At 35.0% G+C, this 25,694-nt stretch overlaps 1 protein-coding gene across 3 annotated transcripts in view; it reads left to right on the top strand.

Annotated features, from left to right (window-relative positions):
• FSTL5 (follistatin like 5) overlaps positions 1-25,694 on the top strand; it is a 290,553-nt gene that overhangs the window by 118,148 nt on the left and 146,711 nt on the right. For all 3 annotated transcript variants that reach the window (XM_054202954.1, XM_054202953.1, XM_054202952.1), the window contains exon 4: positions 25,220-25,416. In XM_054202954.1, the coding sequence (XP_054058929.1) occupies positions 25,220-25,416 (197 nt within the window). The remainder of the gene's footprint in view (positions 1-25,219; positions 25,417-25,694) is intronic.

Here is a 25,694-nt window from a genome sequence, read left to right on the forward strand (position 1 = left end):
TTAAAGCAGCACAATACAGAATATAAAGTATTTCATAAAAATCTAACTAAATTGAGTATTGAAAATATTGGGAATATTGGGTTGGTCTTTTCATATGTCAAAGGGATATGCAGATCTCGCTGAGTTACCAGCACTGCAATTGTCAGGGTATAATTAATTCATAAATTTTGCTGAGCCTTCGTGATGGTGCAGTACATCTGGATTTAATGAAACAAAATATTTTCTTGGAGCCAAATGTTTTTATCTCTCTGGAAAGATACTTCCTCTATGTTTGCAACATGCAGTGCTCTCACATAATTGATACAATTTTCAGAAAGAAATGGCACTTCCTGAACCCAAAATCACATGTAGGTTTTTTTCTATTGCCTTATCAGTTGTTTTTTTTATTTCTCTACAGGTCCACAGTGACACTGACATTAGTTTCTAACAGTGCAAACATACTTGTTATTTTTTTGTTTTGTTTTGGGTTTTTTTTCCTTGAATACAATGTCAGCGGGTGACAATCCATGATTCACTGGTACCATTTTGTAGTTTTACAGTCCTAAGTACAGATGAGATTGATTTCTTATCCCTTTTGGCAAGTGACAAAGTATTAAGTTGGGATACTTATAGCTGAAAATAGAGAGCTAGGATTGTCCTGGTTTTTTTTCTTTTTTTTTTTTGGTAATAAACATTCTGTGATCAGGCACACAATCAAGTTACCAAAAAGACTGATAGTTAAATGAGTGTCTTGCTGCTATGCTGTAACAACATTCACATGCACCTTTTTTTTTTCCAGTAGCAATCATCTTATTCTTGTAGTCTTTGAGGCTCTCGCACAACTACCTTTGTGCAGTGTGCTTCCCAGTCTATCACTGCTGTTGGTACCATACTGGCCTACAGGCTGTGGAATAGCGAGTTATTCGCTGGCTGGTGGCTTGCTTATACCCCACTTGAGTGTCGTCCTTTCTTCTTAGTCAATAAAACTTTTCTTACCCTTTTTGTCCATGCTGCGCACATTATGCTGAAGCCTTTTAACTTGGGCAAAGTGATTTAATAGATTGCTGCTTTTTTATCTTTTTCCTGGATACTAGATATCATACTAGTTTGTGACATTTGCTCGCTGTGTTGTTCTGTGTTTTCTGACACTGAATTCTGCTCACGTTTTACGACATTTTTTTGGTAGGCTTTTGAATTCGCCATTATGACTCGGTTGTCTCTGAGAATACCTTGTTTTGGCAAATATAAAATGCTTGGTGTATTATTACATCATACTCTTCAAAAAATTTATTTTTATCCTAACAGTCTTTTGACGAGGTATTATGTTGTTTCCTCCCATAATCCCAAGATTAGCAGAGTATTACATGTTGCCTGTTACTGTGGGTTTTATAATATTAGAGAGACTTTTTGGGAAGGGGTTTTGATTATTGGGTCAATATTTTGTTGTAGTTGTTGATTCAAAGTCTCTCTCCTTTTTCGGAGTGGTGCTATTTAACTTTATAAAATTAATAAAAACTGATTAAAAAATCAACTTCTTCATCGACTTCTTCAGAACATGTGATTGTCAGAATTCAAGCTACATTTTGATGTCTCTGTCCGGCATCTATCACTGCAGGTACATAGAGTGTCATTAACTAAGTCTTCTCCACTTGTTCTCCCTAGTTCCAGAATTTTAACTCTGAAATTAGACTTGAGGAACTTTGCTGGTCAGCAAGTATGAAACTGCTTCCATGAGGCCTCTGACTGAAAAGACCCACTGCAGCGTTCTTACACAAACATCTGAAAATAAGTGTAGGCTGGGAGACAGAAGAAAATAGATATGCTTGTCCTCTTCTTACCCTCTTCTGGGATTGGAAGGTAGCAAATTTCTCTCAAAACAAAATTATAGGCTGGCCACATTGATCTGAACGAATCAATACAGATGTTTTTCTGTTCTTATTTTTGTTTAGCCATTAATCTAGATACATTAAACCCATCGATTTTTGCAGTCTTGAGAATTTTATGTGAATCAACATTTGCATCATCAAATCTCTTAAACCACAAAATGAAACCCAAGAAAATTAAAAATTCGGAACCCATTTTCCTGAACTACAAAGATTACCATGATACTTGAAATAAAATCATATTGGTGCTGGAGAAAGCCTAAAAAGGAGAGAGCTCTTCTCCCTTAGAATTTCGCCTGGGGAGGAAGAGTTTCAGGATCTTTTGATTCCATGTTAACTTGCCTAGTGTTTCCTGCTTTTGAGTGATCTTCTGTATAGTGCAGAAGTTCTGTAGGTCTCCATTACCAAATGAGGAAGAAAATCATTAAAGCACTTAAACTCATTGTTTGGGATAACAGGAAAGTATCTGCATCTGTCATTTTAATAATTAAGTATATAATCCAGTCAAGGAATTTGAGGATGGTGTATAGATAACATAAGTGCTGAATAGTCTTAAGTTTCATGAAGGTGACATTTTTCTTGCATATTCTTTCCTTAATTAATATGTGTGAAAATTTAAGCAGTCTGCGTATAGTAATTGCAGCATTTCTGGAATGCAAACCCACATATCTGCTTTATGTAGAGCATCGTTAAAAGCTGATCTTGCAGAGACCCATCTAGACCTACGCTTGCTTATCTGTACAGGGTAGTACAGGAGTATGGCAAGCACTCAAGAGTCAAGAATCTTGTAGTAAAGTTGGTGTCAGTACAGGAACAAAGCAATGTAATCACCGATGTGAGAGACAGACGGACAAAAAGACCAAAGTAGTGTGTCCCTTCTTCCTAACAGCATGTGAATTGCTTTCAGCAGTTGAACTACCGGAATCCAGATTAACTTTTCCATCAACATGAATTTTTGAACTAATCCATCTACTCTTATCCTGAATTTCAAGCCAAGGTTTTGATTTATGAGGAATCTGCATATGCAATGCAAAGTGTTCTTTAAAACTTACTGTGGACCCTATTTAATTCTAATATATAATTCTCACATAAAGATCAAGAGGAGGAGGAATACATTACTGAGCATAATGGGGAGAATACAAAATACTGGATAGATGAGATGAGAATGGAAAAAAGTGAAAATAAATTTTCAGGAGGTTTGGAGGTGCTGAAGAAAGTTCAAGGGATCCTGCTGTGCAGGTAGAAATATTTATTGAGTATTAGAGTGTTTTTGCTGAGGATTCATTGCCAAGATAAATTACTTTTCCTCATAGATACTGTTGTATTTCTTTCTTGAAATAACGTGTGACTATGCTGTAGCTTTTATGATCTGAGCTTCAATGAAAGTAGTTGTTTCCATTGACATTTTTACAACTTATTAACAAATAATTTTGAGTTATAAGCAACTTCAGCTAATTCATGCTTGTTTTTGCTAGTATCAAATAGATAGTTTGGCTGAATGGTTTCAAAAGAAGTCCAGGTTTATATATAAAAATATTTTGGGTCTCTCATGTCATTGTCTTACACATCTCTTCCAAACTTCATAATCAATGACTTGCTCAAACTAATCTGTTCCTAATCATTAATATGTGGACTTGCTCTGTTGAATCTCTTTAAATCAATAAATCTGCAAATCTTACTTTTTTCAAAGTGGTTTGTATATAAATTAAACAGAATTGGTTTGTACTTACATCTTTTGGTCTACCTTGAAAAAATAAAGTGGTACTGCATCTGACATTTGGTACTTTCAGGTACATTCTACCTTATGGAAGAAAGCTAGATGTTGTGTTCTGTCTTGTTTAGACCAAGCACAATTTAATACAATTAATTGTCATATTTTATAACAGTAATTTACAGAAGGATGTGACTTCTTAAAATGCAAACAGTTAAGTGAGATAAGAAATCTATTTCAATTTTTATAGTAAAAATAATTAGAATGCTAACAAAGCTTTCAGAAGGTAAGTATTCAGGATGAATGCTCTATGAAAATATATTTTTAGCATTGAGCAGAATTCAGGTTTTCATTGCCCCCAAACTTGTTTAAAAACTCATTCAAAGTTCATTAAGTCCAATTAAGCATTAAATATTTCAACTGCTTCACTTCCCATTTTCTTCATTTTGAAATCATTGAAGCCCATAGTAAATACAAAATAAATGGTGTAGACTTGGTTTTAGCTGTAATTGAAAGATGGCAGAAAAATCTAAATTTTTTTGAGTGAAATTATTTAGCCTTTAAATGGGTTGAAATTCAATTAGAGTCAAGATAAGTTACACATATCTTCCCACCATGTTAGCGGGAATGACAAATTTAAATCTTCTAGCTACAGTTTTCACAAACCAATTCTACGGATCATTTTCTAATAATGTGACTCTCACTGTGGGCTAAGAACAGGACATGGAAAACAGCTTTGAAAACTACCAATGGTAAGCATATGTGACAAATTATTGACTCCACTAGTTGAGTTTTATCTATGGACCTATTAAGAATTGCAAGTAATTCTGTAAACTGATTCTTCATTTGGCTGGCTAAGTTTCTAGACGTTTGTGGTTTCTGATGAAGCTAAAACTTCTCTGTGTATGTATGTTTGTGTTAAAATACTTTAATGTGTTAAGTAAAAATAGGGTTGTATTTTCCGTCAGTTTAATTGCCTTTTCATGAGTTTATGTTCCTGTTGGCTTTGTAGACTAAATACGCAAAGCAAAACTGGTACTACTGTCACCAGACCAGCAATATTATCATTGGCTGAACTGGATAAATGTTGCTTTTAATGGATACATGCAGGGTCATGTCCTCCCACTTACCTGTATGTATAGCTATTCAAGTTCTTTGAGTATCTGTATTGCATTACTGAAGGAAACTGTTCCTGAGTACACATTACGCTTGAAATCAGGGATGACTGCTTCCTAAACTGCACACCGTTCATCAGAATGTAGTCATCTGCCAGCAAATCATGAAATCTGTGTACTGTTTCTTAAATCGTTGGATGGGTTTGGGTAGGATTGGTTACGTATGTTTCATATGAGTACATTAATAATTTGAGGTGCAAAGAATACTTCTGGGAACAGCTTTGCTCATTTTAGAAATTTACCAGAAATACATTGTATGAGGAGGTAACAATTCTTAGAGGTCATTTTAAGATTAGTTTTGCAATTTCTATTGAGTAAAGCTGATTAAGGAAAGCTTAACCTGAAGTCTAGAACGTGAAAATCCATTAACATTTTGGAGTTGTGTCTCATATTACTATCTAGACAGAGCTCAAATACCCCAGTAATTATAATTATATTTTAACTGTTCATATAGGTTTTCTTTTTTCTTGGTAAGAAAACACGTTCCATGTAGACTGCACAGATATCTAGGCTATTGTTCTGGAGGAAAAAAAAAAAAAAGCAGGCAGCAAACCAGTGCCCCAACACCATCATCTTAACCTGTTACCAGTGTGCTTTTAAAAATGAAATGGATCATAACATCAGACAAATATTAAAAAAAAAGTTATATTAAAATGCAGATATTGGTTAAATACTATTATGTCTTGATAAAAGCTATGTTTTAAATTGGTTTGCTTTTTTACCAGAAAATTGAGTTAACTTTTGATTAGTTTCTTTTAAATACAACAATATAAAGCAGAAGGGCTCCTTTTTTTTAGCTCAAGAAACATAAACATTTCATGGGACCAACAAACAAATGATTGTTTTCTAATGTATAATTTCTGAGGCTTCAGAGCTTGTAACTTAATATTAGGTTATCAAGACCTTTGTGGATGAGAAAAAAAGATGTTATTATTAGGATATTGGATTAATAGAACCTATTTAAATTGATTTTTGGGGTATAAATATTCTTTATCTTTGCAGAAATAATATTTTCTTTCCATGTATAATTTTTATCAAAGAACAAATCAATTTTCTATATAGTAATAAAATATTATGAGAACATAAAAGCCAAACTGTGTTCTGTAATTTCAGCCCTAGTGTTTTTAGACCCAGGACTATCAGATTTTACACAGGCATGGAAATAGAAAATGAATCTCGTATTCCCTTGGTCCAGTGTTCACAAACATATGTCTTTTGGAATAAGCAACACTCAACTGTGAGATGAAATACTGGGCTGAACGTTCTCTGCTAATATAATACCTGTCTTCCTCAGAAGATCATTCAGTGACCTGTGTTTTGGCATTTCTTAGGAGCGTGATGTGACTGCAAGGAATGCCCTGCGCTATGCCTGTCCTTAAGAAAGCAATACCAAAAAACTTTCATCAGTGAAGAAAAAGTAGATAGAGAAAAATGAGAGAGCGCTCCTCATGCTTATAGGGCTGGTTGAACAGTTTACTGCAGTACTCTGCCATTTGTAGACATGGTGGTAGCCAGCAGGTAGTTTGCTGAGTGGTTTTCCATAGCTTTGCAGTTGCTGATGGCATTGAAGCTTCAGGAGCAGCAATATGTACCTTTGACAGAAAATTCTGGTAATCTACTGGTATCCAAAGCCAGTTGTGAAAAAGGGAGGTGATGAGTCTTCATTATCTTCAGGTAGCAAGTCAGTTTTTCCTAGACTTGAGAATAATAACTGTTCCAGTTTGATGTGTACTAATATGAGTTGGATCTGCGGGAGATGGGGTAACACTGCAACAAAAAGCTCTACTGTTCATGTGTTTCCTTCTGCCTGTTTTTGCCTTTGCTTTGCTCTGCTCATGAGGAACACAAAGCAATGGAACCTTGAGAGGAGCTTGGATTGCAGGAGACAATTTAAAGTGCATGCACAGGCAGCAGCCATTTTAAGTGTGAGCGTGTGTTTCGTCATGTATGTTTCTACAGGCTTCCTCCCAAGCATGCAAAGTGGGCCAGCACTATGTATGGTGATCAAGGGACCATTGATGTCTTAGTGTGGTCATGTCTGACAAAGTAGAGAAGAAAGCGTTTACTTCCTTTTAACATCTGAGCAGAATGCTCCTGATTTAATGCAGAACTAACCTTTTGTCCGCAACAAGAGGTTGGATTTGCTTTTCTTCTAATTTACATGAGTCATACCTCTGCAAAATCCTTCAGCCATCTGCCATCAGTCAATAAATCCTTTTTTAATTTCCATTAATTCTTATTAGAAAGATTGAGGAAATCCCCCCCATCTGTTTGATAGAACCATTATGTCCACAGGGAAAGCACGTTGAGACTTTTGTTACCCTTTACTTTAGGGGTGGGGGGCTGATAGTCTAGAACAATTGCAGTAATCTGTGGAAATGTTCAGTGTGTGCTGCTGAGAGAATATTTGCATATTAATTCATTGAGTAATTGAGGAACAAAACACTATGATAGTCCAGCAATTCAGTGCTCATACAAGAGTGCAAGGTCTCTTTTGCTTTTAATATGATTAATTATACCATAGTGAGTGAAAAACTTGTTATACAAGTCAGAAACTGTCAAGGAAAATTTAGTGGTAGAGAAACAGAATCGGGTAAGGGGAAGGGATGCGTGATTATATTCTATGAATCTGCCTTTAGGATCTAAGTTCTTCTGAAAAGATGAAGTTTATATTTGCTGAGCATGACTCTTTTTTTAGCAATAAACAAATAATAATCTAAATAAATTGGACCTGATTTTAGTGTCAGATGGCAAAAGGACAATACCAGAAACCACATCTGTTTTGAAAGCTGCTATTTAAACAGAGAGTTCTTGTTGCTGAACAAATATTTCTGTTCTGACAAAGTATTTTTCTTTGTATCTGACATATCTATCCTAATATGCACCAAGAAATGGTTACATTAAGTTACGCCTGGTGAAATTCTGCCTAGGGGACTACCTTTGGCAAAAAAGTCACCATCAGTATGGTGTGATGAGAACTCGCTTTGAAGGAAAATATTGACTACAGACTCTGTTTGAGTCACACCACGGCAGCATGTGTTGATGATACGAGATAAAAGAAGACTCAAAGAACTGCCTAAATATATACCCACTTGTTAACGTTAAACTGGCAAATTTTCTACCAAGAAGAATTTCTGAGTGTTCCTCAACTCCATAAAATTAGTTAATGGTGAGAGTTGAGTTTAGCTTCCTGTATTTGACCCTTTGCAATAAACTTTGTAGCAAAGCAATGATAGGGTTTTGTTCAGCATGAATTGCAGTGTATACTTATTTTTAAGAATAGTCCACATATATGTTGAAATGCTAGATGCCAGATATATTCATTACTGGCATGTGTTTTGGCTTCAGCAGTATCTCTTGGGGGTGTTTTATGCTCATGCATGGATAAAGAAGTCAGCGTCCACCCACATCCTTCATTCTGTCTTCCTGTCCTGATATAAAATATTCATTTAAAATAATCTGGTTTTTATTTTTTAATCAGACCTACTTACTTTTTAAATATTTGTTCATACTGTTATGATTTCCTTTTTAAATGTTTGATTTTTCTTTGCCCTGGGGGGAAAAAAAAAAGGAATAACAAATTTGTTAATCTGCCTGTGACCTTCACAGCTCTGGAAGTGCTTGGGCTATTGTTCATAACACACCTCGCACATGTAGACACGTAAATGTATTCTGCTGAGGTTTTTTTTTTATCTGTCTTTTTCATAGTCCTTTAGAACAGTCAGAAGTTGGGAACCTAGAAGATCATGCCCAGCTAAGGATATAGATTGATTTCTTAGTTTGTAGCCAAAGTGGCTGTTCTCAGCACCTGAAATGGGCCCGAAATCATGGTTCATATTCAGAAGCTTTCATTGCGGAAATAGAAAGGGTTGATCTGAGCCAAAGAATGGGTAAGATACCTTTAGTAGCAGTAACATCAGTGCCCATACCTCGAGTGTCACCATCTGCCTTGCTAAGGAACATGACTTGGTACAGTGATCTTGCAGTCCCATTTAAATCTTTTCTGAAATAGATTTTCTTTTGCAGTTCCTTTTCTTCAAGTTCTGGTACCCTCTGGCACCTCCTCAGTATCTGAGAATGAGTCTGCCAAGATGCCTCGGGGACATCTCTGAAGCCTGGCACCTGTTCAGGCCCAGGAAGTCTGTCCCCACCTTCTTTAAGGTCAGATCAGCTTTATCATCAGGAGTACAGACTCTCAGAATAGACTGTAATTCGCTGCTCTGGCACACGCTAATTTACTTAACATGAGAATTAAGACCATTAAGGCAAAGTGTCCTCTTCTTCTTGAGATCATTTCTCTATTACTGAGAATAGGTTAGAGTTGGGGGGCACCCCTCTCTGTCTCTGCTGCTACATGCCATATCCACGTGAATTTAAAGCATTCTTCAAGAGGATTAAAAAGAAGTACTGCAGACTTTGTATATTTAAGCTGAGAAATTAAATGAAGAATTGAACATCTGCCTAGGCAAATAAGCACTTTGACGGAAGTGACTTCTTTAAATCTCCCTCCTCATGATTTGGGTTAGTCTTAGAGTGGAAGAGACCTTCCACAACAAGCCCCTTCAAGTCCACATCTCTTGAGAATAAATGCAAGCACTGTGTTTGGTCTAGGTAATAAGCTCATATTTAGTAACCAGTTCCCACCTTCGGTAGAATGTCTTCTCGTATTACTGACACATTTGACTATAGGACTTGTGACTGTAAAGCTGTCTGTGTATCAAGCATTAGATCTCAAATGCAGTCCCAAAATTCTTGACCATTTGTTGTGGTGGATTTTTGAAGAATAACAGATTGCATTGGAAGCTTTTACAAGTCAGAAAGGATGAAACTGCCTTGAAGGCTTTTAAAATATTTCAGCTGACCTACAAATGTAACCAGAACATCGCTTTCTTGGAGTTGTATGTCATGGTTTCGTGCTGTTTCTGTTTACTCTCACGCAGCAGTGTACCCTTGCTGAATTAGCTATGGTTGACAGCCTTTAACAAAGATCCTCATTCACAGGAAGGACTCAAAGTAATCTTAAGTGATCGGGGCATTGTTTGGAATCACTAAAGTTTTGAATCGACATGGTGACAGTTTCTTAAGGAAACATTAGCATAAAGGGAATCCTTAAAGAACTGTATGTCACATATGTACTCGCTTCCTATTCAGTCCAATCCATAACATACATTACGTGCAGTATATGCACAAGGGACCGTGTTCCTATTTAAACACTGATATTTTGGCCCATTCATTACACGGCCAAATAAAATTTCTTAACTAATTCTCGCAGTCACAAAGTATAAATGCACATGTGGACTTTGCATCTCTGAGTTCTGGTTATTGCTAATTATATTTTTTTAACATTTACAATCTGTTTGGGACTTCAAAAACATGTATTTTGAGTATTTGGGAAAGGATCTTGACTATTTCTTCCAACAAAAGAGCAGGTGAAGTTAGGAGCCGAAATAAGCTTATTAATTTATAAAGGTGAAAATCTGTATCTAAATGCTGTTCGTTTTATTCCTTGCCAATACATCTAATGGGAGAATAATGAATTTCTGAAAAGTACTGAAGTGAGAATTTTTTTATTCCTGTTTTCCTTTAAAACAAAACAAAACCCAGGAACATCCCCCTGCCAACCCAGATGTGAAGAATTGTCCATACTTATAACTCTAGAAAAAGGAATAGAGCAATAATACCAGTGGCTTTTTAACATTTTCATCTTTATATAAATTCAGGGTTATTTTATTCTTTCTAAAAGACGATTTGATGTCCACCCCTGCCATTCCCCCTTTACTAGCCTAAGGAGTGTAGAAAAAAGAAGAGAAAAAAAGATTGAGTTTCATTCTCGAGATTATTTGCTAAATGATTCTGTCTGAAAAGCCTGCAATAGATTAGTTAGTTTGGAGAACAAGCAGGAAATCCAGCTTTTTCAGGAGGCACTAAACACATAATGGGTGGTCTAAGCAACTGGAACTGTCTCATGAACAAATGTAGTCTTGCAAAGCAAATCCATGTAGGGCTTTAATCTCACTCTTTTTTTTTCTTTTTTTTTTTTTTTTTTTCTCAGGGCATGAATAATAATAATAATAAAATTCCTTGCCTCAACAGTATGTGTGTTGTGCAACACCTTGTTTGAACATGAATAGAACTCAGTCTCTGAGTTTGGTAGCAGGGTAAGTTCTGGTGACCTGTCAGTGGTAGGAAGACATGAAAACTACCTAACCTGAAAATAATCTTGGAATTAGGGTAATGCGAAGCTCTTTTCTACCTTTCTTTCCTCCTCTTCCATTTTCAGTCAAGTTCTAGAGGCAAGTTTAGGTTAAACCTGCTCAGACTTACAAATCATTAACACAAGTGTCATCCCTTCACACAGCAGGGTACAAATTTCTTTCCAGTGTACTGCTTTTTCTAAAGACTTCAGTCTTTAAAATCAGTTTTGTATGCCTATGGATACTAGAATTAGAAGACTTCCAGGCCGATGATAGTTAATACATGCTTTTTATTTCCAGGCAGGGAGTTTTGAAAATACACTTCAGCTGTCTAATTAGTGAGGAAATGAACCCCAAATAAAAGTCTCGTACCAGTATGCAGAATTTAATCATACTGAACCACTAGAGATTTTTGTCACCATTTTTCAGTGCGTGTAAAGTGTGTTTTTAGACAATGCATGCGTTTTCTGTGAATTCCTTATACTTTAATTTTGAATTAGAATGAGTTTGCAAAAATAGAATAGAATTTGACTGATAGTAGTAGTAAATTGTATCTGTGTATTTTTCTCTCATGTATGAAAAGGAAATATCTTTATCAAAATATGAATTTCTTTATCACAGTGTTGTTTGGTATAAGAAACTAAAAATGGAGGGAATATTATCTAAATAAAATCTGTGTCTGCTATTTCAAGCAACCAACTAAGATGAAATTTATATAAAGTTTGTTTGTAGAGTTTCTTAAACGAGTTTCTGGAGATGATTGCTATTTAGTACAAAAATAAGAACTGAGGATAATTGTTGTTTATAACTACAATTATTTCTATGCAACTGCTAGTACTTTATTGTAGTGTTCCCACTCTACTCCTGTTTTTCTGAAACAACAAAAATATGATAGCAGCTAAAATTGTTCTGCTGTGAATGTAGTTATCTTAAGCAGTCTTATCCAGTTGTTATTTTATCATTTTTAACTGGATAATTGACACTTTTTAAAATATTAAATGCTTTGAACAAATACTTATATTATTTACAAATGAATTTAGCTGTTGCTTTATTATTTTTAGTGCATATAAGTGTACATATTTGTATACACCCTCAGTTTCTGACATAATTTCCCAAAATTGTATTTTCTCTGGAATGGTAACAGCTATATCACATGGCAGGGGGTAACTTTTTAATGAAAGTTATTGTTTAGTGTATCTACTTTTATTTTTGAACCTGTTTGACATTTGTTTCTGTCGTATAGCAGTCTGAAAATTCAAACATTTTTTTACAATGAATTTGTCTTGGAGTTTCTGTGTTGTCCAGGCCTCTCATCTTGCATTACTTTCTTGCGCTTGTTTTGTTACCCAGTACCATTGCCACTGTTCTTTGTTAACACGGGTAACTGAAAATTACATTTGAATCTGGAATTGATTTTACTCTAAAATAATATACCGTATCTGATGATAAGGTATTTTGAAAATTAGTTTTGTCATTATGTTAAGGAAGCACTTGAATATGATGATTGCTTCCATAGTTTTGAGGAAAAATTGACCTCTGCTTTTCCTAATTTATTATTTTAGAGATTTATCAGATATGCTAAATGCTATTATTTAAGCATTTACACTTTTTTTTTTGTCTTAGCAGTATGTAGAATTTTCTTTCACTGTTAAGGGTCACTTAAATTTGCAGATGTTAGTATAATTCAGTCACTGAAAGCTTCTCTGCTCTTGCTGTACGTCGCCTTGGCATTTGTACTCTGACTCTTGGAGGGAGAACGCGGCTCGTTCTCCATAGACCAGCTGAACCTGTATGGCTTCAGGACTGTGCAGAAGCCTCACAGAATACATGGTGGGGCAGAGCATTTTAGTGTGGTCTGAGATCAGAATTCCTCTGAAGAGGAATATCCCAAACGGCAACCTATAATGTTGCTCTTTTCTTGTTCAGTATTTGATTTTAGAGACTGGAAGCCTTTTTGCTTTAAAATGAAAGCTTTGAAAGGAGGAGTTCCGACTCGGGCCTTCAGCTGACTCTGGATCCTGTCACTATGTCAAATTCTCAAAAATCCCCAAAGCTGCTAAAAGGTAGTGAAGCTGTTTTCTATCAGTAAAAATCTGAAAATGCGATTTAAGTAGTGACTGATGTATAGATAAGAATGAAGATGGCAGACATGGCTGAAACTCTTCTATAAACGGACAAGAATTGTATCCATTTTGCAGGTTCTGATATTCTGAAATCTTACCCCACCTCCCTTCGTATATCTGTGAGGAGGAGGAGGTGCATGGAATGAAAACTGTCAGCTTCGCCACAGTTACACAGTCTGAGGGGATAGATGGAACCAAAATTGCTGTGTGGCCCACATTAGTAAACAGGTTGAAACTCCTTGTTTTTAAAGTGTGAGGTGTTATATTGTGTTCAGTGTCATGTTTACATTAGAGAAAGCAAGCCGCTTATTTCAGATTCTTTATTTAAAATATAGTAACTATAAATACACCAGTTCAGGAAGCAATATATAAACGTTAGGTATTACCAAGACAAGCTTTCATAATCTCTTATCACTGTGCTCAGTGATCCCTAAAATGATACCAAGAAAAGCCATTAACTAGGTAATACAAACATAAGTAAATTTTAACATTATCAAAGAAATATTTTATTTAGATTGAGAGAGTAATAAAAAATTTATGAAAGCTTTTCGATTTTTGTTGACATGAAATAATACAGAGCTGGAATATGTTTTTAACATCACAAAATTGTGACAGGAATTGTTATCTGGTATTTTTGTCCAAAAATGGTCTTTCAAGTAAGCTGTTGTCATTTAGTAAGAGCATAGCTTGATGATTTTTTTTTTGTATCTATTTTTATCCTAAAACCTTAGGATAAGTAAAGTCAAAGAGACTTTTGGTGTTTAAAGCAAAACAAAACAAAAAACACCCCCCTCCCAAAAAAATCCAACCCAAACCCCAAAAAGTACTGATTGCAGAATCATTAAAACTATTCAAATTTTAATTTCATTCCCTGCTTACTTTGCAAGTTAGCTCTGTTTGGTGTATACACTGGCAGATGTCAGAATCCATCAACAAAATTAAGTTAATGCTGAAATAACATGTTTAAATGTATTCTTTTTGGTTCAGATGCAAAAGATGGCCTGCATATAACTTTTTTTTGGCATCTTAACGGTAATGATTGATGCACATATGGTACTCTTTATTTAGACATCTTGGTATGTCTGACACTCGTCTTGAGTTGTGGTGAGGAGACAGTCATCATTGGGGTTGGAAGGCAGCTGCATTAAATTGGCAACAAAACACTATTCAACAGTCACAGAGAGAAAGCAAAAAGATTATATTAAATTGAAATTAGAACAACTGAAAAAAAAAGATTCCCTTCATTGTACTTTAATCAAGCAAAGTGATGACATGAAAAGCAGAGAAGATCTTAAAATGGTAGGAAATTTTGTTGGATTCTTGTTGGTTTGGTTTGCATATCTCCTAAAGGTAATTTTCTTACCAATGGACTATGCAGAATTAGTTAGGTTTTTTTTTTTTATTTTGTGTTTGGTTTTTTTTTTTTCAATGCATATATTCAAATTTATGATGGAGGTGTTTCTTGTCAGGATCTTTATCACAGTTGTTGACAGTGATGAATACTCTGTGTCCAAGGCATGTCTCTAGTGCTGCTTTATAGGATTACTGTAGCTGAAGTTATCGTGAGGTCATTTGTTTAAGTAACAATTTGGAATTTCATTGAATATAAAATTCCAGTTCTGATATGTACCTATAAAGAAAAGAATTAAAGTTCAGTAATATATGAAGAGGCAGAAGATAGACTGTTTACTTGCAGAAAAGGTAAGGTAGATTTATAATATTAACTAATTTTATTATGCTTGCTTTTGCATGGAAATATATATATTTTTTTAATTCATATAAATTTAAATGTTTTCCCCTAATTTTTCAAAACCTCTGAGGAAGAAGATACTTTCTGTATCTTTGAAACTTGTCTTAAAATAGGATCATTTTATAAATCACTTCTGTAAGTAAAACAGAGCATATCAAAACCAAATTCAGCTGCGTTTCCTTCTTTAATACGTACTCTGTAAATTTTCAGCTGAAACTCACCTACTCTGGGTTTTGGGGTTTTTGTTGGTGGTTATGGCTTGTTGCGGGTTTTTTTTGGTTTTTGGTTTTGTTTTTGTTTTTGTTTTTTTTTAAAAAACCAAATCATTGTTTTTAAAGTAAGCCTTGTGTAATTATACCATTTCTTCCCTAAACAGTAATGGAAAAGATAGCTTTAATATCTTGTTTAAATTTTGGCAAAGTTCAATTTGAATAAATGCTCCCCATTTTGACAGAGATCAGTGTCATGTTAGTGATAATCTGTAGATGTTTCTTTAATGAAGTATGTGAAGGATTATATCTAGAAACACAGGATCAATATGAAACTAAATAGAAATGAAACTACTTTATAAGTACGTAAGTCTATGTGAATAAGGATGTTTTCTGCCGAAGGTTAAGTGCTGAACAAAACACTGAAACAAAAGAAAAGCTTCAGTTGTAAGAAAACAAAGCTATGAATTCCACTGCAATTGGTGAAAAGCTGAAGAGTCTAATTAATTTTTTTTTAAATGTCTTTTGTCATCAAACCACAGACGAGGAATAAAGGTGCAAGGCTGTACCTCAGGACAGACAGTAACTTTGAAACAACTTCTAGGTCAGCAGGCTTTTTGCATTTGTATAGAGAAATCTCTGACTAAAGCATTTATTTCTGAAAGTGATGCTAGAATAAAATTATTGATCTACTTTCTCTAGGTAGCCTTTTCTGTGAGTGTCTGTGAAAGGAAACAATGATTCAAATTCTGTTTAGGGGTGACTGGTCAAAATACATTTGTGTATAATCCCACAACTTTGCAAGATACACACTGCATCTCTAAAAGTAAGCGAAAGTGAGTTTATGCAGGCCTAGCTTTGCTCTTGCATTGATTTACACAATTCTAACTTCAACTCTAAATTCAGGCACAAGTGTGTGAGATGCCAAATTATTGCTAAAAGAATATGGATTTTTTAATATAAAACCTCCACAGTGAGTATTACCAATGTGTGATTGTCGCAGTACCTTACCTTCGCTTCATCCATCATGTAATAATGCTGTAAGACCTGTGATAAGGTGTGTCATTATAAAACGCTACCAGCCATGTTTACAATATTTAAGCCCTTCATGCATAGCTAAGGGAGATACTGGTATCTATCTTCATAGTACGATACTGCCTTTTCCTACATCACCTTTCTTTCTGGAAGAGTGAATTAGTTAAGCATGCAGGAATTTCAAGTGTAGTAGATGACCTGGTATCATTAAAATAAATGGGGCTCCACACAGGTCTCAGCAAGGTTTCCGATTTTGTTAAAATCCTTTTGACATCATCTTCCCAACCATAATTGATGAGGTTTAAATGGATTTTTAAAACTGAAAACATAATTTCAAGCCTACGCTAAGTACAATAGGGAAACACTTAACCTGAAAGTGATATGTGAAGCTGTGAAGACTTACCAGCCTGATCACATCCTCATGCTGTTGCCAGACCAGTATGGTTAGGTTACGTTCTGGTGTGGGTTCAAAGGTAAAATGCACGCTCCTTTACTTGAGTTTCAATTTAAAAATCTTGTTTTCCTCCTCCTGTTGCCAAACTAGCATATTCCCTTGTGTCTTGGTGGGAAGGGTGGAGGAAGCAGAGAACAAGTACAGAACTATGCTGCTCAACCTGGAAAGCACTAGTTAATGTCTCTTCCTTAGGCTAGCTAAAATGAAGTTGAATCACGTACACTTACTGACCTTGGTCCTCTGTAGCTCAGATTTCTCTGAATTGCTTTAGCTTATACAGTAATCATGACTCAAAGATGAATAGCCCCGTAGAATGTGATTTTTATTTACTTATTTTTCTTCTGGTTTAAAAAGAAAACAAAACAAAACAAAACCAACCACACAAACCCCTTTGCAATTGACCTTATGGTGCAGAGAGTCTCAGGACTTGCCTTATCTTGCCTTGGCATGAGCTGATTTTACCGGTTTCAAAAATTGCCCAGTGGTCAAATGACTACTGCCTACCCTGTTTACCTTAGGCTTTCTCAAAACCATATATGCATAATCTATGCTTAACAAATAATAGCCTTTTATTTCAACTGAGGTTGGGGGAAGATTTTTCCACTTCCATGCTTAACCATGTTACCAAAAGAAGCAGCAGGTTCTGATAGTGAAACATATAAAACGAACTCAAACATGTCAAGACTGAGGATTATCTCTCACCATACCTTCATATTCCTCCTGATGATGTTCTCAGGATGCTTTTGACTCCTTATAGCCTTTTCCCCTCATTATTCCTGAGGAAAAGATTGAACTCTTAGTCCTCGGAGAAAAACTGGAAGGGTAAGCATAAGATAGATATTTCAAGAAGATACTAGGAAGGTTTTTAAAGTAATTTGATCTGTGTTGTTGAGGCTTTTCTGCATTAATTAAATAAATTGGTCTGATAGACTGCTTTAAAATATTAATTGTAATGACAATTTTTGTCTCCATATATATATGCACACATATAATTAATTCTCTTTTTCCTGTAGCAAAAGGCTGAATGTAACAACTTCTGTAATTAGCATAGTTGGCTTTTGGTGCTAAAGGTGAAACAAAGGAAGTGGTGGAAACATGCGATGGAGGGGAAGGAACAGAAATGGAGCAACAGAACTGTCCTTTTCAACTATAGTGCTGTTTTAGTTAGGCTTAACCCAGTCTTGAGACCTCAACTTCATAAACCTGTAAATACTCCACGTCTTTGGGAAGCCCTTGGAAAAAGGAAGATTGTGACTTATTAAGTCATGTTTCATCTCTTTCAGTAACTTCTTTTTTTTTTTTTTTTTTTTTTTTTTTTTAAATAAAATAGAGTCCTCTGACACATGCTTTCTGAGAAGCAAAAGCAGAACTCCAGAAGTCTACACAAATTTATGGCTTAGCTTACATCCCATAAGTATTTCCCTGCTGGATTTGGAGTACTTCTTAATCTTTTTTTTTCTTTTTTTTTTTTTTATGTAAGCCTATAGCATTTCATAGCTTTCACAGAATCACAGTCACTGTAGATACTGGAAGTAAAAAATTGTCTAAGCCCTGTGGGAGGAAGACTAACAGCAATGGTTGGGTTAACTGTACTAGAGGGGAAAATAAAATGCTGCATTAAACTCCTATCTCAACTTTCATTTTTAGCAGCGCCTGCCTTTGGGGCACACTCCTTTTATATTTTTCTCTCTTCAGTTTTTCTTTTAATAAGCTAGGAAGGACGTGGAAGTCCAGGTTATCTTCTTATTAATGTTGTCTATGAATTTTTACTTGTGAAATTGAAATTATTTTTCTAACATATGGGACAAATAGAAAAACTCATCCAAAACCTAGAGTTGATTCAAGAAAACAAAAAATCAGGGAATAAGTAATCTCATCAGCACGTTAGGAAAAGAATAACAACATATCTGAAATAATCTCTTATGTATGGAAAATCGGGCATGTTTGCTAAATTTGCCCATTTTCGTCTCTTCTTTTTTACAGTAGCATACCCTGAGGTAAGTTACATACTAACCAGTATGTAACTGCCAGTTCCATACTGACTCTGCCTATGGTATTTATGATGTTAAGATGCAGTCCCAACAACCTGTACACTCAGTGTTTTCTCAGCTGTGGAAAATGATGTTTTGATTATTATTGTCAGCCTCCGTTAGCCTTCAAATGTCATCTTGAAGGTGAAAGTTTATATGACCTATTTTCTTCTGTCAAGGGATCTGTGATATGTTAACCACTCTGCATTAACAAGTAGAACACCCCCCCCCCACCCCACCCCCATCCCAAGTGCTGATTTTGGTCCTTTTCTTAATTTCCCGTTTACTTTTTGGATTAATCTTTCTCACACCATATAATATTCGTTCTAACTGGGGAAAAAAAAAAAAAGGAATACTGTTACTTATTTTTCTGTTTTCTTAATGCAAATTTGATTCCGCTTCTAATAGTATTTAACCTAAGTGGTATATCTTTAATGAAAATAATATTTTTTCCGAACTATTCATTGTTTAAACACTACTTAAAAAGTGTATAAAAACAGTATAAAAGCTGGTTATATATGTCTCCGTGTAATACCAGACACCAGACTTGTGCAGATATGTGTAATTAAGTACAATTATGACTTCTGTCTTAAGATTTATAGTTTTGAACGATCAGAAATTTAAAATTTTGTATTTGTGGGCCTGTTTATGTATGTGGTAGGTGTTTTTATATGTATGTTACAAATAAACAGAAAACACTTGAAATTTCTTAACAATTCTTGTATCTACTTGGACCTATATACACGGAAGAACTGAAGAACTGGAAGTGCTCAACACTGTGTGACTTTGAGAGTAAAGCTGAATTTAGATAATTATATATGTCATTGGAAAGTACGGATGCTAAAAAATAAGACATAAAGCAGCCCATGTGCTGATTGAGTGCTGTTTAAATTAGCTAAAAAGAAACCAAAAAACAAAAACAACCCCCCCAAAAAACCAAACCAAAAGTCAAATCCAGAACGATCTGAAATGTCTTTTTTTTCCTTTTTTTTCTTTTCCCCTGGGGTCTCTGAATATCTAAAGTTGAGCCTCTGCAGGGCCACGTTTTGCAGCCTTAAACTCTTATGTTTTTAAAAAGTGTCAGAAAAGCCTCACCTTTTATTTAAAATATAGCTACAACACGGAAAAGTTTTTATGTTAATCCCTGTTTATCCAGGATTTTTTACTGGAAAATACTGGTTTTGAGTGTAAAGCCCCCCTCCCCATCCCCCTCAATCTTTAGACCATAGATCAAGAGTTAGGTCTATGTACAAATGAGATTGCTTCTCTTCAACTACAGTTTCAGAGCTTCAGTAAGGAGAGTGGAGCATAAGGGTCAAAATTGTTGAGCTCTAGATTTGGAAAATAAGAGTTTGAGATTGGAAAATAAGATATTGTGAAATGATATCTGAACCTGAAGTTTCTTTCAGATAAACCAAAGCAATTTTGGTGGTTTAAAATGTTCCTTTATCTGTTAGGGTTACAAGTAAGATTACAGCTTTCGTGCTTCATCTATAGAAACTGAATCTTGAAAAATAACTGAATGGATGAAGACCTTCAAATTGTCTCTTGTGTTATGTTTGAAATTGGATTCATATCCAACCAGGTCTTTAGTGACTTCTGCGTCCTGTGTATGGGGGTGTATATGCTTGCTGCTTATCAGTTCTATTCTATTTCCAAAAATCCGGTTTATGATAATATTCGTTTTGGAATAGTTAAAACTGTTCATATGCAATATAGTCCACTGAAAACTAGTTGCCACTTCTTGGAGATCCAAAGTTATTTTAATCTTGAAGGAAAAATGGCTTTGTGGAAACCATTTGCGCTATATAGAATCATAGATACAACTCAGCTCAAAATCATAAAATATCTAAGAATCCAGTTGTATCTCAGCAACTAATGACTTTAGTGGAGATAGAGTCTCCATGAATATTAATGATTCGATAAGTCTCTGATATAAGAATTATTCCTGCTATGTAAATGGAGATGCTAATGCAAAGTAAGGTTAAAATGCCTGTATTACCCATGAAAGTGGTGAAAAGCGAAAACAGAAATCAGATGGTTTGTCTTTATTTTTTAAATTATGTGTTCCTTCTTTCCTTCTCTGTGTATAGTAGTATTTTTCCAAAAACTATGTCATACAAAAATCCGAGATTTGAATTTGGATTTAAGGAGTGACTCCTAAATTATTATCTTAGCTGATTCTTTAATATTTTTCTACAGGTGTTAAGAACAATGTGTATATAAATTTGCCAAGTTTTCATAAATAACTAGTTAGTTTTGAAATATATCTCTCTCTTGCAAATCAAGTAAGACTTAAATTGTCAAATACAACTTTTTTTTTTCCTGTATTAAGGGCAAATATCTGTTCAATACTGTCTAGGAGGACAGTAGCACTCAAAATCTAACTTTCAGCTGTTTCCTAGGTAACAGAGATAAAGCTGCAAAACTGTGTGGAACCGAATGGAAGCAAACAGTCAAGTGTTTCCACTTTTGTACTATTTTTGAGTTTGAATTAAGTAAACTCCAGGGCTCTCACTATTTCGGAAATTACAAGATATGGGACCAGAGAATGGCACTTCGATTCCAGTTTGTTTGTACAAAATGAAAATATTTTAATATAGTTTAGCTATGTAAACCTGTTTTACCACAACTGTAATTAGCTTAGATCATAAACTAAAGGTTCATCTGTCACAGGTCTAAAATCTGTTGCGAGAATGCATAGGAAGATTTAAAAGGTGGGTGTTAGATCAAAATATATTAATTCTATTGCAACAGATTACTTTGCCGAACATAATGAAAGCTAAAGCAGTAATAGGGAAAAAATGGCTGTAGACTTTGGGGTAGAATTGCTGTACAGTGTTCAGGCTCTTTTTGAAGAGTGTAAGTAACCTGCACTTATGTAAGTGTGCAAACAATACTTTTCTCCCTATTCTCCTTTTTTATTTGCTGCAATTAAAAAAAACCCACACAAACCTTTGTTTTCAACTTAAACAACTACTGTGATAGCTACTTTTACTTATATACTTACTTTTAATAGCTAAGCATATCGCCTAGTTTTTATCACAAACATCGAAGTATTGAAGTTTGATATTCTCAATCAGTATGATAAGGCGGGGGAACCAACCATTTATCATGTGCAGCATGTACCCTGTGTCTACCCAGACCCCTGAACATCTATGCTTCTCTCAAGATTTATCACACAATGTGTAAGGGAAAAATCATTCAGGTTATTTTTGTATTAGTGTGGTCTGTCATGAACAATACCAACCCACCCGCCCCAAACTCAGGAGCCAAACCAAAGCATTTATTTGTAATGGGTTTTTTTTAAGGTCACTTTAAGATAGTGTAGAGTATTGTCAGTGTGCTTAAATACCTAAGTATCGTTCTACTCGCCTTATAGGCAAACCACGTGCTCGTGTGCAGTGACCTTTACATCCTTTTCAGGTAGAGATAGGGGAATGCTACTTTCATATTATAGAGAACTGTGGCACAGTGCGGTTGCAGGGAGTATGAAGCTACTGTTGGTAAAGCTGCCCTTTATGTGGGTCGGACTAACCTATTTAGATAAGTGAGAAACAAAATAGCATCTGTTTTAAACCATAAACGATGACCAGCAGAGATTTTTTCTGAACGGTGTTAGCAGTTTTTTCATCATGAGGACTAGCTCTCAAACAAGTTAGTGAAGCACTAAAAGAATCAGTCTGGGCTCTAGCAAACATAAAATACACACGCTGGAAGCCAATGGGCTGTTGTGGCTGGGACTGTAATTCAGTCAGGTTGATCTGTAAAGTGAGCAGATACACACTGAGAGCAAATTACAGCTATTATCTTACAGGCATGGTACAAACAACCCCATAAGGAGGATAGACTTTAACACCATTGTTGAGTATAAAATGATCATCTACTGAAGATGGAGTGTAGAGACATGAAATTGTTTTGTGAACTGTAGTCACCTTATTTGCAGCTGATTTTCAACAGACTGCCATTTTGATTAATGTTTCGGTATCTATAAAAAATAACTGTTTAGGTAATTAAATAACATCATCTTTCCTTAATTCTATTTTCTTTAATGTGAAAGAGGCATTCATATTTTCTGTTAGCAATTAGTACAACATATTGATGAGTCTGAGCTGCTCTTCAGGTTAAAAATATTTCCAAAGGACATCAAAGGAACAATAAAAACGAAAAGTTATCTCAGTATGGAACACCTATAACAGATTTTAGCAGCGTGTTCTCAGGAAATTACGTTCTTTGGTTGAACTTCCAGTAAAACTACTTTTCATAAACACTGTTATGGGTTAAAAGTATGCAAAGTGACTATTGCAATGCTTTTCATCATTATGTAACTTATACAGTTTATTTTTTCTCTAAATTTACACTTTGTATAATCTCTCCTGTGGGAATCTTTGTGCTACCCATACAAATGTTCTCCATACTTAATAAATAAACAACCTTAAATATTTTAATGAACATTAACATCGTTCTTGTATCCATAGAAGTGAGAACCTATATTCAATTCTTGATCAGTCATTACAGTGAGAGGCATTATACTGTGCCTCAAGGGGAAAAAAAAAGTCAGTGTGACTCTTTTGTTTCATTTTCCATTTCTCTTTCTAACTTATCACAGATACTATGACAAATCCAGGATTTAACTGATGCTATTAAGAAATAAACTGCTTTACTTCTGTTGTGTATCTCTAAAGTAAACATATCTCTTTGCAGTTCCAGAATTGCAGAATGAGAACCATTTGATCAAAAATAATTTGCAGGGGATAAAATCTGGACGTGGTAAACAGGTCTGAGTAGTATAGTAGCTAAGAAATAGGTAGGATTTGGGTTTTTTTTGCCCCAGAAGTGTAGATAAAATGGTGTCGGATTTCAGCTGTACCAGAAGAAAACTAAACTGTGTCTCTGTCAGGATACCACAGCCAGAAAAAGTTATCTAGGGGAGACAAAGGTGATACTTGTTTTCCTGGCCCAGTCTTTTGGAGTTCACCCAAATGAATTAGAGTATGTTAAAGTTAAGTGCTCTTTTCCCTCCCCACCACCTGGAGCCGGCATCCATTCAGATGGACAGGTTTGCTCATTGCAGATCCAGGATGGCTAAGGAATAAACATGTTTCCCTACCAAGTATTTCTGCATCAGTACCCTGAAAAGCAGTCATGTAGAATTCAACTCTTACAAATTGTACATCCTCAATCTCCATGCCTCTGGCAGGGAAGGACAAATATGCAAATACCATGCATAGTTTAGGCTGCCAGTTAAATACAGCTTGGTTTTGTTTACAGCTGTTACTTCAGTTGGGATTTTCAGGTAGCTACATAGCAGGCAGTGGCTTTTAGAAGAAAAAAAAAAAAATAATCCTAGAGTGGTTTTGATTCCTAAAAACATTTTGTCTACTTCCACAATTTAACTTCTCTTATAGGAGTCCTCCTCTTCTAGATCTGAGTCTCTCTAGGATAGTGAGAAGCATTTGGGAGCTTTTTCTCTCTCGACCTAATGAAATGGTGACGGAGGTGTACATGGTGCAGTCACCATAATAATGCATATACTATTAAATGCACGAAAATAATAAATTCCAGTCTCATACATGTAAATGAGACATTTCTTAAGTGGGATCCAGTTGCAAAGCAAAACAACTTCCTATGCAGTTTCTGTGAGGTAGATATTGGTTCCTCATTAATACTTATATCTTCAACTTAGCATCTGAAAACAAGAACGGAACATAACTTTCTATGCTAGTCAGCGTATCGCTCTGGCCTTGACTTTGCTCTTTGGATTTGACTTAAGTAGTAGCTTACTGTAAATATATGTTTGCAACAAATACATGGTATTTTGCTGGTCCACGTTTACTTATCTCATCTCCTCTTATAAAAAATTCTTTGAAATACTAAGGTTATCATAATAAAACCAAGAACTTCTAAACTGTTTCTCTGTTCAATTTAAAGTATACAGCAATCTAATAAGAGAATACCAGACATATACACTATATTGTGCTTTGGTTTAGAATAAGTAGTGACTGTAATTGCTGTATGTAGGGCATTTGCTGTAGCAATTTCTGCTTTATGGAAGGCTTGATAATGAAAAGAATAAACTTGTCAAAGATACCCTTTCTCTTCCTCTGGCAATCCCACCTTCTCTTGTTCAAATAAATTTGGTGTGTCCATTAAATGAAAAGGCAGAGCTAGCTTATGAATGTAATTTCTCCTTTCTGAAGTCAAATGTTATTATGAAATGTGTTCTTTATAGTGTATAATTTTCTGTCATATTTGCAGGTTTTACTGCATATATTACATGGCAGTATTCAGTTTATGAATGTTTATACCAAATGCTTTACTAAAGATAACATTTTAAAGAAATCTTCAGATGTAGCTTTCCAGAATGATCTAAATGAAAAAAAGTACATGCTTGGAAACTGTTAAGACTTTCCTTAGTTTCCATACACGGAAAACTTTGTCTACAGAAAGTATCTAGAAGTGCAATCATTTTTTGGCCTAAATCTGAAGACCAGACAAGGAAATGATATGTAAAGAAACTACTATAGAAAAATTCCTTGCCTCATGAAGCAACTCTGGGGTATTGTTATAAGTTAATACTCCCTGCTTTTCCATTTTATTATTTTTTTTTTAAATTTACTTTTAAACTCTTAATAAGAAATCAAATTCAAAACAATCTTGTGTATTTTCTTTTCAGGAGATAAATGCAAACCTACTGAATACACTAAAGTGAAAAATATGTTACTGGATCTTCAAAATCGGAGATACATTGCACAATCAAAAGATAAAACAAATGATGAGAAAATGGCTTTAAAGAAACTTCTTGTAGATCAAATGTTTAATTACTTTGATTCAGACAACAATGGACTTGTGGACTCTAATGAATTATCTCAGGTAAGATTTAGATTTTGTTGCATTAGCAAAGTAGCTGTTCAGTTGTCTTTGTCAGGACACACATGGTATATTATGTCTTAGAACGCCCTCACTTTAGTCTCTGAGGTTGAAAACTTCATTCAAGAATTTTGGAAAAGATGAATTATTCAGAAAGTCTGCAGTGATTATTTAGAAATCCGAATACAATGCTTTGGGATATACCTTAGAGGGTTAGAACACCGTAAGTTGCTTTGACCATGAGTTGTTTTATTATCCACAGTGTGGTATAGTAAAGTCCA

The sequence above is a fragment of the Rissa tridactyla genome, chromosome 5 (genome assembly GCF_028500815.1).
Source record: "Rissa tridactyla isolate bRisTri1 chromosome 5, bRisTri1.patW.cur.20221130, whole genome shotgun sequence".
Classification (NCBI taxonomy): Eukaryota; Metazoa; Chordata; class Aves; order Charadriiformes; family Laridae; genus Rissa; species Rissa tridactyla.